General features: G+C 37.4%; 1 protein-coding gene across 1 annotated transcript in view; it reads left to right on the top strand.

Moving 5' to 3' along the window:
* The window catches only part of LOC126199052 (modular serine protease-like), a 310,593-nt gene that overhangs the window by 197,828 nt on the left and 99,646 nt on the right, over positions 1–13,119 (top strand). The window contains exons 8-9 of the mRNA XM_049935760.1: positions 1,592–1,753; positions 2,423–2,544. Coding sequence (XP_049791717.1) covers positions 1,592–1,753; positions 2,423–2,544 — 284 coding nt within the window. The remainder of the gene's footprint in view (positions 1–1,591; positions 1,754–2,422; positions 2,545–13,119) is intronic.

A 13,119-nucleotide genomic window follows, 5' to 3' on the forward strand; every position in this document is an offset into this window, starting at 1 on the left:
AGAAATGACATCAGGGGACGGCTGGTAGTACTCTCGTGGCACAACGCAACATCATAGACATTGTAAGTCATTGTGTGCTACCCCTCATGCAACAGCATTGTGTTGCCATTTTTCAATCGGACGGTGCTCTTCCACACATGGCACATGTCTTTGTGAACTGTCTGCAAACTGTTGTGGTACTCCCCTGACCAGCAAGATTCCCAGGTCTGTCTCTGATGGGAAATGTCTGGCACCAGCTTTGACATCAGCTCTGCACCAGTGCCAGTACCAATATGCAGGATATTGAGGACCAGCGACAACAGTTGTGGATGAGCTTGCTTCAGGAGAGGATATAGCAGTTTATGACCAAATCAGTATTTGCTTCAATGCCAGATAGGGTGCAACATCATAATAATAAGGGCGTTCATACTTCCAAGTTCGTTGTAAATTTGGTTTGCTTTTCTAATCACTGAAATAACTTTACAAGTTTCATTATGTTTCCTCCTTCCCCTCTGGATGCTTCACCTTTTTTGTCAGAGAGTCACTCTAGAAATACTTTCAATTGTGTGGTGTTTTACTGTTTATTCATATTTATTTTATATGTTATATTCCATAAAAACGAAATATAACAAGAATGAGCAAAACTTTCCATGCCCTTGTTCAGTGGTGGATATAGAAAAACGTCAAGGAGGGGGCACTAAAGATGTCTTGAGCTACCTTCACATTTACCGTAATAAAAAATAATCAAGTCACATGCAAAGTTCAAGAAAGGTTTATTGAAACTGATTATACACATATACAGGACAGTGCCATCTTATGATATCAAGATCACTAGAATGGCCACAGCTTTTCTCGTAGATATGTATTAGCTATCTATGTGCCAGACAGAAATGTATAAAAACAGTGACGTGGACACACTTGCTACGTAAGAAAGTACAACTACTCGATAAGTCGATTCAAACGAGTCAACTGACAAAAGAAATGATCGAATAGCGTGCAGGCTGACTGGCAGGGGCAGTGCGAGTGGCAATGTGGGCAGCTCCGCAAGGGGGGTGGGAGGTGCCCTGCGTGCCCCCATATGTATCCACCACTGCCCTTGTCACACATCTGGAAGATGCTGTGAGGAAGGTGGGGGTGAAGAGAAATACAGTCATGCAGATAAACATGACCAAAGAGACAGCGTGATGTAGTCAGCACCCTGTTTATAAGACTAAAGTTCTTTTTCCCTTTTCTAATATTTGCTGATCTTATGTATTATTGCCCCTCACTTCCCTCTCCTGCTTGCCCATCCCCTCCCAGCACTTTTTCTTGTAGTCAATTGTTTTGTAGCACTTTTCCATTGACTTATCAAATTACCATGTTTGGTAGTATGAAATTAATTTTTTTTTATGGTTATAGAAGGAAGCTTTCAGAATTTAAAAAAAATGCACAGACTAACCATTACTACAAAACTAAATATTAGTATTGTTATAAAAACTAAGGAACATCACCACAAACTTCTAATGGATATAAATGGATATTCAGAAAAATGAAATTGTAATTAGCTTCAAATCATGTGGAAAATTATATACAATTTCTTCTACTTTTTAATATGCATAATTTCTATGTTTAGCATGTGGAAAGGACCGGTCTGGAAATACACCTCTTCTAGCTCATGGTACAACTGTAAAAGGTGGAGAATTTCCATGGCATGTGGGAATATATAAAAATGTAGGAGATATTTACGCAAACATTTGTGGAGGTTCTTTGATTTCACTTACATTTGTACTATCAGGTACGTATTGGTGATTCTAATATTTTCTTATTTTTAGTATGAATTATTTTCCACACTGTACTTCTTACACTTTTTGTGCCTGTTCTCCACCAGGATTTGGTATAACTCTACTTTTCCTGCAGTATAGATGTGTCTTATCTATGTATTTTAATTTAGCATTTACTTTAAATGTTTGATTTTATTGTTCTTACTCGTTATTTGCCCACTTTCCCATTGTTTGTCATTTCCACTGTATCTGCCATTTTTATCCTGTTTTCTCACTTTCCATCTCCCCCCCTGCCCCCCCCCCCCCCCCCCTACAGTCTCTTGAGCCTGCATCCTACTTACCCATTGTTTTCCTCCATTTTCTTTTATTTCTCTGTCATTCCTAGTGCAGCTGTTTGTTTACATAAGTGTGAATTATTGTTACTAACCTGTATGCATTTAAACATTTATGTAAAATCATTTTGTAACAAGCAAGAACTTTAAATTTTGTTATGAAAATACTTAATGGTTTCTGATGGTGGCATGTGTGATGGCAGCGGCGTCAGCTGCTGCTGCTGCTGATGATGATCATGGTCATGGATGTAACATTTTGACAATGTTCTTAATTAATAAATCATGCTTACTGAGATTACTGGGATATTTTTCTTGATTTAGTGAAATAATCTGATTTTTTATTTTCTTCAGCTGCTCACTGCTTCTGGAACAATGCAAAAAGTGAGAAATTTCCTGAGGACCTTTTCAGAGTAATAGCTGGAAAAATTCACAAAAGCTACACCACTAAAGATCCTGGCCAAGAAGAACGAGCAGTAAGTTAATGGTGAAAACATTCACTGTTCTGTTATATGAGGTGTTAGAAAATCTTATTTGTCCGTCCTTTCATGTTTTGATAAACTGAATAATCAAAACTGAAGACTTTATGACCTGTGAAACCATTTAGCTGGCCATTGTGGCTTCAGTCTGGAACTGCGCTACCGCCACAGTCACAGGTTCGAATCCTGCCTTGGGCATGGATGTGTGTGATGTCCTTAGGCTGGTTAGGTTTAAGTAGTTCTAAGTTCTAGGTTACTGATGACCTCTGATGTTAAGTCCCATAGTGCTTAGAGCCATTTGAACAATTTTTTTGAAACCATTTATTTAATTCAGTGTGCTTTGATACTCATTTTAAATGAGCACAATTGTCTGATGCTAAATGTGGTAGACTGAAAATTGTATTAATTTAGGCTTAAAGTTCTTGAGCATATTTATTTACCATAGGATGTGAGAAATAGGTATCCTAAACCATTCCCATGTAAATTACTTTGGCCATTGCTGATCTAAAACCTTTTATGCTACCTGAACTTCTGTCAGCTGGTCTCATGATTTTTAATAACCAAAGTGTAATTATTAATTTTTATATTGCAATCACAATTCCATTTTCTGGGTGAACAATGATATAATTTCACTCTCAGCTAGATTTCACATTTGTATTATTATGAATGGTAATTGATTTAAACTGGTGTATTTTGTGATACTTAAGATTCCATTTTCTAACTGTATTCCAAGTGAAACTCTACAAGAGTTTTCTGCACTGAATAATTACCAAGCATTTCACAGATGGAACTGAATTCATACAATGTGTTCCTTGTAAGCTTTAATAATAGTTATTAATTAGCAGTTGCAATAATTGGCTCAACTTCATTAGACTGTCACTAAAAAAGACAATCATATAGAATCTGTATGTCTGAAGGTAGTCGGGTTTTATAAAGTAATTACTAAACCAAATGTATAGCCACCTACCCACTGGAAGCTCAGGCTTTGGATGAAGCATCTGTAATTGCTGTATTCCTGATACTGTTACCACTAAACATCCTGTTGTGGAATTCACTAAAAGTGACAGTTCAGTGAAACAAAATGACACAAAAAAATTTATTATTTTAGTAAGGAATTATAGACTAACAAGACTTTCAAGAAGCAGTAAATAACGATCTAAAACTGTATTCTGTGAGCCATCATATGATGTGTGACAGGGATACAGAATCTTAGTTACTAGGATCATTTTACCTCTTTTCTATCCTGCTTGTGTACAATATACATGTAGGGTGACTTGGCATCTCTCTGTAATAGTTCCAACTTCTCAATCAAAAAGCTGAATTGATTCCATCCTAATCCCTATCAATCCAAATATTAGCTCCATCTCTAATAACTTCAATGTTAACAGGGCATTAACAACTAACCTTTCTTCTTTGTCACACAGTGTATGTATAAGGATGACAATGCATACCTTTTAGTGTCTTCTTTTGCATTTGTTGGGCATATCTGTGAGTTCTTTTGTACCTGACTTGTGGTTCCTTAGAATTATTTCGATAATTCAATGTCTACCACATTTCTTTCTCACTATAATACATAGTTCAGTTGTTCCACCTGAAAAAGCTCCAAACAGAATCTCCTGGATATTTTAGTTTTCCACATACTGATATGTGAGATAAGATGTCATCTTTTATTTTATTTTTATTTATTATCTGTATCTATGTTCAAACTACATCATCAGATTTGAATCTGGTACTGACTGTGTACAAGTGTTTTGCATTATCTAACAATTTCCTAATTATATCACTTCTGTGTACTGCTTTGTAGAGATAATCTTGCAGGTTATTTAAATATGTGAACACTAGCAGTCATATCACACATTACTGATGTGTGCCGAGCACTATTTTTACTTCATACAATGTTGCCTCTTCATTAAAAATAATGTAACAAGGTTTGTTTGCTAATAAGTCTTCAGTTCAGTTAACTTATGTGTAAAATGGTTCATACTTGAGTATGTTATGTAGTAAGTCATCAACTGAAGAATCCCAGAGAGACACTGACACTATGACACATATGCACTCTAATTCCTCAGACTGAAAGTTAATGTTTACTAGGTAATAAAATAATTTTTTTATCACTTAAATCAAAAATAAAAGGCTATAAAATTCACATTGTAAAACTGAAGATGAAATAAAGACTTCTCAGAGTTAAAACTAATAAAAATATTCCTTAATTACTGGTGTAGACAAACTAGACACAGACTAGAAGCAGGATAGATGACACCCTCCTGCAGATATGATCCGTGAGTAATAAACTCGTATCTTGGGTTGCTGGTGTGCACTAAACAGCCAACGTTACAGAACTGATAAATAGTGCCATCATTGCACAAGTGCAGGCTAGCTGAAGAAGGGACCCTGACAAAGGGAAAAGGTAACAAAAGGGAGAAAAGACATTATAATAAATCAGAAAATACTGTGTGTGGACACACACAAATGTGCAAAAGTAGTACAAATTTCGAACTCTTCCATTGTATCCAAATGGCATCCTTTCACAACATGACACATACTCAGATATCAATCTCTGCATCCTACGTTACATTGCATATTTTTAAATGAGTTCCAAAAACTGTTCTATATGTATTTAGGTTACAATATTCTTTAAAGCAGGCATCAGAAGATCTTCTCATTTCAGCACTCTGAAATATACAAAGATCAAATGGGCAGAACTTTTGATGTTCAGTTGTGAGGCAATTTATGTAACGCCAACTTGGATGTTATTAGTGAAAGTGTAAGACTCCTCATGTTGGACTAGTCCCACACCACAGATGAATAGCAAATAATTCATATGCAGCCTAAGGTATTGCTCTAAAAAATTCGATTTATTGAGTGTCAGAAGTATTCAGGAAGTCAAGAAATATGGCATCAATCTGAGACCTGTTATCTACTGTCTTGTACACAACATAAACAAGGAATATATTGTATTGGCACATGGAAATAATCAAATAATGAGTAATTACATTGGACTATAATTGAATTGGCCTTGATGTATTCATGCAACAGCTAACAATTAATGAGAGAAATGAAATAAAGCTAAAGATTTTTTTGGTAGTTGTGCAGGACATTACAGTGTTTCGTCAATCATCTTCTTTGATTATTTTGGATTCTTATGAAATATTATTAGATTGTTATTTGTTTGTTTGTATTGTAATCCATGGTCAATATTTTGAGGAATCACAGGGAAGTGGAATGAATGAGGTTTACAAGCACAGAGACACTATAAAAGTGGGAATAAACAATTGATCAATCAATTTTTTATACGTTCTGTGAATTTGCTGGTTTCCTCTGTCTAATTTTTTTTCTTCACCTCCTTTGACATTTGTAGTGAGTTACTCAATAAAGTGATTTGCATTATATGTATATAGTAATTTCACCTAACTAAATTGGTTATCCCAATATGAGACTATTTCCCTGAGGACAAGTATTTCTCCCATTCCACAAAATACGACTTTATTGTGGAAGATCCACATAAGGTGTTACATGAAACTGACAGCAACATCCAGCATCTCCAGCAAGAGATTGAAGTTTTGGAGCTCTTGTCAACTCAACAGAAATCAATAAATGCAGTACCAAAAGTACCTGTGTCTGGGCACCTCCACTGTGCCAAGAAGTGACATTAAACCATATGCAACGAGGTTTCTGTTCAGTGTTTTCATCCACATTGCAACAACACGCATCAGTTAATGACTTTCTGCATGCTAGCTCATTCATTTTTTCTGTCCTGTGCTTACACCTGCAGGACCTGAAATGTGGTTCATGATTCTAGAGAACATTTCTATATATCAGCAGGTGACAGAAGACCATGAGCAGTTTACATGGCTATCAGCGTCCTAGACCAGAGAGTGATGCTCCAGTTTTGGAGATTATTGTAGACCCACCTCACTAACAGGCCTACCTTGCTCTCAAAATGGCCTTAATCGTTCATTGCACTAAACTACCTGATCAGAAGCCTAAACAAGTGCTGTACAAGGGAAAATGTGGTAAGGAAAACCCATCAGAGGTTTGGAGACATTTATGTGCTTGAGATTGACACTAGTGTGGTTTCTGATAATTTATTATTACATATCGAGCAACAACACTGGCTTCACAGGTGCAGTTAGTTTTGATAGTGTACAAAGGGGACTGCAAAAGTTACTGCAAGTTGCTGGTACATTGCATGAAATACTAGATTGGACTATTGTAGTGGCCATGATATCAACAGCCAAAATACTCTCAACAACTGCCAAGTTAACGTGAATACACTATGCCTCACTGCACTGCCACCTCATACTGACACTCAGTCAGCAAAGCTGAGGAACTCAGAAGTCTGTTCACTATGGTTAATGCCATGTCCAAATAGTTTTTGGTGTTATTTATGGACTGACCCTAATAGAAGTTCATGTTTACAATATGCTTCTGTCCTACAATCTCAAGGTAGCAGCCAGTTTCAAGCTGGCTTTGCTAACATCTGCTGGTATCAAAAACCTTTCAGATTTCAAGCTGCAAAAGTGCAGAGAGCTGTGCACTACCTAAAGAGCAAAGGTGATCTGGATTAAGTGTGATGGATTGCAGCACCTGCAAACAGTGCCACTAACAAAAGAAATGTCATCTCGTAGCCATTCATACATAGATGGCAGCAAAGTGGCAGATATACGATCTACAGCAGTACCGCGCATAATCGAAAGACTTAGTCACTACTACCTTAGTCACTACAGTGGCACAGCAGTTGCATATTTTTGACAAAATTTCAGGTTTGATTTTCTTGATTGGCATGGCTCAGAGGTCAGCACACTCACTGCCTCAGGCACAACTTGTGTAACTTCTGCTGAGCCTCTACACGTAATTCCTGTAAACAGCCTTATTAACTGCACACATGGCTCCAAAGATCTAATAATCGGTATATGTTTTGCATATTAGTGGCACCAAGTTAAGTGTTCATACACTCCTGGCTAAGACAGGAACTGAAACTGAGAGTAGCAAAGAATGCTAAAGCAGAAACGTGGATGTCCATTTTCAAATGTTTCTTTCAAAAGAAAAATCAATTTTTTATGCCCAGATTATTTCTTGTGTCACTGAATAGATGACTGAAATAGATGTGAATGTCAAACAGTGGAAAATGTTGGTTGGAATCACAACAATATGCAATACGATGTGATCCTCAGTGACTGGAGGTAATGGTGTGGCCTTAAGTTGTGTGTGTATGAATTGTGTGGTTTTCCAAATCTGATAAAGGACTTTGTGAGATAGCTTAGCCCACTTTTAAATGTGCTGTCTGTCACTTGATGCTTCCTCTGTGTGCTGTAGATATTACTGTCACTGGCATTGAGAAACAGCTGGAATAGTTAAAGTTCAGTGAAGTTCCAGGACCTGGTGAAATACTTGTAACATTCTAAAACAAATTTGGAGCTGAGTTAGTCCTATTGTAACAATAATATATTGCACATCCCTTGAACAACAAACTATGCACAGTGTTTGGACAAAAGTGCAGGTCATGCGTCTTGTACCAAAGGCTGGAAGAAGTACACGACAAAACTGCCATCCTATATCTTTGAAATCAATTCACTATAAAATCTTAGAACATATTCTGACCTAAAAAATAATGAGATATCTTGATGACTTTCTCCTTGCCAACCAGCACAGGTTCTGAAAACATGAGATATCAAGCAGAATTTGTGACTGGACTGAGGATTTCTTGGTAGGGAGGTCGCAGCATGTTATCTTGGAGGGAGAGTCATCTTGGGACTCTTGATATTCACATTGTTTATTAATGCCCATGCAGACAATATTAGTAGTAATCTCTGACTTCTTCCTGATAATACAGATATCTATAATGACGTACCATCTCTAAAAAGGTACACATGTATTCAGTCAAATCTTGATAAGATTTAAAAATATTAAAAAATTTGAAATTGTGCGTTTCACAAAACAAAACAAAATGTGGTGTCATTTGACTAAAATATCAGTGGCTTATTGTTAGCACATACAAGTAACAGGGTTATATCAATTTCTAGTTATATGAAATGATCACATAGGCTCAGTCTTAGGTAAAGCAATTGTTTCCTTTGAAGAAGTGGAGCCCCTTCATGCCAACACTTGCAGGACAACCATCACATAAAGTTCTAGTGTCACCTCTGTGGAAAATGTTGTTATTTGTGCCGGGGAATCACAGAACGCTGGTCTGTGATTTTGTCCATATGTCTGGTGGAATCACCTAGTAATGTGGCTCCATCTGGGGTACAATACACAGAAACAATTGAAGGGTAACAGTTCAGAGCAGAGGGGAAATAAGTGCTACAGTGGAAGAAAAGCTTTTCAAGTTGGCAGAGTTCAATTCGTTGAAAGAATATTAGGGAGATGCAATCAGTCTACACAGGAGATAGCTGACAAAACACTCACATGATCCTGAAAGGTTACCTACCTGTGATTTATATTCTTCTCTTGGTATCTTATGAATGGAAGTTCATAGGATTGCTCTAAAACTGGCTTTATTGGAAATAGTTTGCTAATGTGCACTGCACAACTTCTGATCACCATGACATGTTCCACAGTTATCATCACTATTAACCCTATGATGATTAATTCCACCTCTCACATAAGGTGTTTTTCACAGGCAGGAACTTTCAATATCGTGCTAACCAGAGTGACAATGGAAAAAATGGTGCCTTTTTATACATGAATTCTGATAGATGGACATTCCAAAGTAGGTATCAAACTACACAGTGGACACAGTTTCATAATGACTGACAACAATGCACAGAAATGAAAGAACAGTTAAAAATTACAAGCAGACTCTAATCTTGAACTGATTACTGGTTTCCACATGTGATACATGCTTGTATGCTGTTCCTCCAACATTTTTAGGCCTCAACTGACTATATAAAGATGGCATATGAACATACTGTTATTTCTGAAACTATGTAATGGTTTGAAAAACTGCTGCATTAGATTTTACGATTGGACTGAGTTACATGTTAGAATAATGACCCATTATATAAAATGAACAGTTAGCAATGTACAAAAGCTTGCAGAATGTACTAAAGCTTGCAGAACTATTTTGTGTGTCTGCACTATGAATTACTTGTGTACGAGTATGGCAGAAATATTTAGACTTACTATAATTTATGTTAATTTCAGAAAATTCTCAATCAGTAGCTTAATTAATTAATTAAAATTAATTAATTCATTAAGAGTGTCATTCACTACATAAAAATTAAGGAAACAGAAGTTGAGCAGCAGGATCTGGAATCTAATTAGTACAATGGGAAAATTTGCAATGGAAAGTGTACGTCTTTCCGAACTTTAAATTTTACTCAAAATGTGTTGTTCCGTACTGGAGTAATGAGTTCAATTATTAATTTGTAACTTTTAAATTAGGCATTCTACTTAATATCAGCTTCATTCGTGCATGATATTTCCACAAGATGACTTCTTATCTACATCATGTGCTACCTGAAACTGCTCGTCAGGTGGAACAGTTCTAGTCCTTAACTCGTGAGGTGACTTTTCTATAAGGTATACCCTGAGGTGGAGTCTCTGGGACCCCTATGTTTAAACCAAGATTTAAGGCAAAACTCATATGAATTTTTTAAATTTATGCTATGTAACATTTATTTCCACAATTATTTAAGTGTTGTTTAACTGCTTCTAGTTTATTTTGTTGCACTAAACAAAGCCTGCAGCATTTCACTATTTATCACACAAAAGCACATAATTTTCTGTGGTTATTTTAAATATTACACATAAATAGACTGTTAGAGTACTGAATTTTACATTCTGAAAAATTATACAATCTCTGTAGCAAATAAATTTCCATATAGAACTAAATTCCAGGGTTTAAATTGGCACATAAAGATTCCACCCAATAGCTACAAAAAGAAACTGTGTCAAATTCACATGGATTGCTGGGAACTACATTTTTCTTATTACCACACTGAACACATTCAATTTTAACAGACACTTTAAGTATTTCATTGAAGAAACCAACAGGTCCCCATCACAACTTTCCTGAAGTTCATCCTCTGAATGATATTCTTGTTCGATAGCAGAACTGTGATCACTGGATAATGTAAAATCTTCGTCTTTTTCATTTATTTTTTGACCTATATCACTGGCAACTTTTTCCATAGACCAACTAAAATGTCATCAAACTCAGGAAATTTATAACTGACACATTCATGTGAACACATTTTGAGCTATATGGAACCATACTGAAGAAAACATGTATGTAGTTCATGAGGCACTGTCTAGGAGACTCCAACACCACCAGCCAGTGTGGCCGAGCAGTTCTAGGCGCTTCAGTCTGGAACCGCGTGACCGCTACAGTTGCAAGTTCGAATCCTGTCTCAGGCATGGGTGTGCGTGATGTCTTTAGGTTAGTTAGGTTTAAGTAGTTCTAAGTTGTAGGGGACTGATGACCTCAGATGTTAAGTCCCATAGTGCTCAGAGCCATTTGAACCATTTTAACTCCAACACCTATCAATAAAACATTTCAACAATAAACAAGGAAAGCGATAATGCAACTGAAAACAAACGATCATAAGCTTGGCCATTTAAGGAGGATAGGGGGAGTATAGAAGCATTCCACCACAACTGGCCTTGGAGAGCAAGTTCAAAAATTTGCGGTCTGAGGCACCACACCTCGTGAGTTAAAGGCTAGTATTCATACCTGTGGCATTCCCCTACCATGGTTGGTTTCAGGCATTCCATCTGCAGTCCTCTCATACTAGAAGCTTCCATTGGCATTCGCGTTTTTGTCTAGTGCTCCAGACAGTGTGCTGGTGTTTTGTCTTCAGTCCAGTACACCTGTCCATATGCTGGCATTACATTTTCAGTCTGGTGTTTTTCTAGGTGTTACCTCTTTTATGGCCCATTCCACATGTCTACACTGTGCACTCTGTGGTGTTTTTGTAGAGCTCTGTTGCTACTGCTGCCTCCATTGTGTTTTCAGCAACTCAGGTGTAGAATCCCATGCTCTGCTGAGATGGTGCTCAGTGTCACAGTTCATAAGGTTTTTTTAACATTCTTACCTCCATAGGCTCTGTCCCAGTATCTTGATGTCTCTGTCAGAATCCTCATTTTATCATAGTTCATGGAAAGATTGAGTACCAGGCAATACTTAGCAAGAGCTGATTTAGTTGCCTGTCTTAGTCTGGTGTGCCTCTGATGTTGTTTGCATCTGATGTCCTCTGCCCTAGTAGTTTGGCCAGTGTATGACACCCCACATTAGCATTACTTATTATAAATCCCTCATTTTCATATTCCTAGGTTATCTTTCACATTTTCCTGTAGTCCTCTTATATTGTTAGGTGAACAGAACATAAACATTTGATGTTATGCTTCCTGAGAATCCTGATGATTTTGGTAAAAATAGATCCTGCATGGGCAGATACACCAGTCTTCGCTTCATCTTGCAGTTCTTCTAGATCATATGGCAGAGTGGCTGGTCGAAGGGCCTTCTCAGTCTGATTCACTGTGTATCCATTCTTGCAAAACACTGATCATAGATGCCCTCTTTCTGCTGCTAATCTATCTGGGTCTGACAAGGTGTGCCCTGTGGACCAATATCTTCAGAACTCCATTCCTCTGTCCTGTGTAGTGACAACTGCTGGCTTGCAGAAATTAATCAATAGGTGGAAGTTTTCAATACATACTGTGGCCTAACAACCCATATGTACTCCTTTTAACAAATACATCCAGAAATGGCAGCTGACCACACTTTCCCAGTTCCATGGTCAATTTAATATTTGGGTATCATAGGTTAAGAAGTTCCAGAAACTCATCGATCCCCTTACTACCACTGGCTCAATTTACAAAGGTATCATCAACATATATGGTTTGTATTCAGTAGGGATCTAACATCATGGTGACTCCTAGAAATGTGCCCATTTAAAGTTTCATCAGTGCAATGGAGAAAACCAACACACTTCCACCAAATATGGCAGAAAAAATTAATGGGAGACCTGCATGGCACTCACCAGGACAAAGCATTGTATTCCAGTGGTTCTGGGAAGACAGAAGCATTGTAGTGTTGCCAGCAGACAAAGGTAATTCCACAGCTGGCTGATTATGATGAAAAAGTGCATCAACTTCTGCAAGACCATGAACACAGATTTTTGCAATGTGATTCTACAGACAAATTTGACGTGACACCAACATTCTCATAAAGGAAACTGGTATATGTGACAAGGTCATCAAACAACTACAGTCGAGAGTGCCAGTTCCACCTGGACTATTTGGGCTGCTGAAAATGAACAAAGAGGGTGTGCAGCTGCACCCAGTTGTCAGAAACATTGGTCAATCAATATACCCAACTGCCAAGTTCTTGAAGAAACTGCTGTTCCCTATATGTGGGCAAGTGCATTCACCACATTTGCAACTCAGAAAGCTTCTTGCAATGTCTCCAGCAAAAACATATCATAGGATCTGATATAAGGGTCCATTTTGGTGTGGTACCCCAGCTCACCAGGCTGCTGCTGATTGCAGAAATATTTGCTGATGCTCTGTTGAACCTGTACAGGCATACACTCATCTCAACTTATTTTCAGCAAGGGAGCCAATATT

This window comes from Schistocerca nitens, chromosome 8 (assembly GCF_023898315.1).
Source record: "Schistocerca nitens isolate TAMUIC-IGC-003100 chromosome 8, iqSchNite1.1, whole genome shotgun sequence".
NCBI classification, from domain to species: Eukaryota; Metazoa; Arthropoda; class Insecta; order Orthoptera; family Acrididae; genus Schistocerca; species Schistocerca nitens.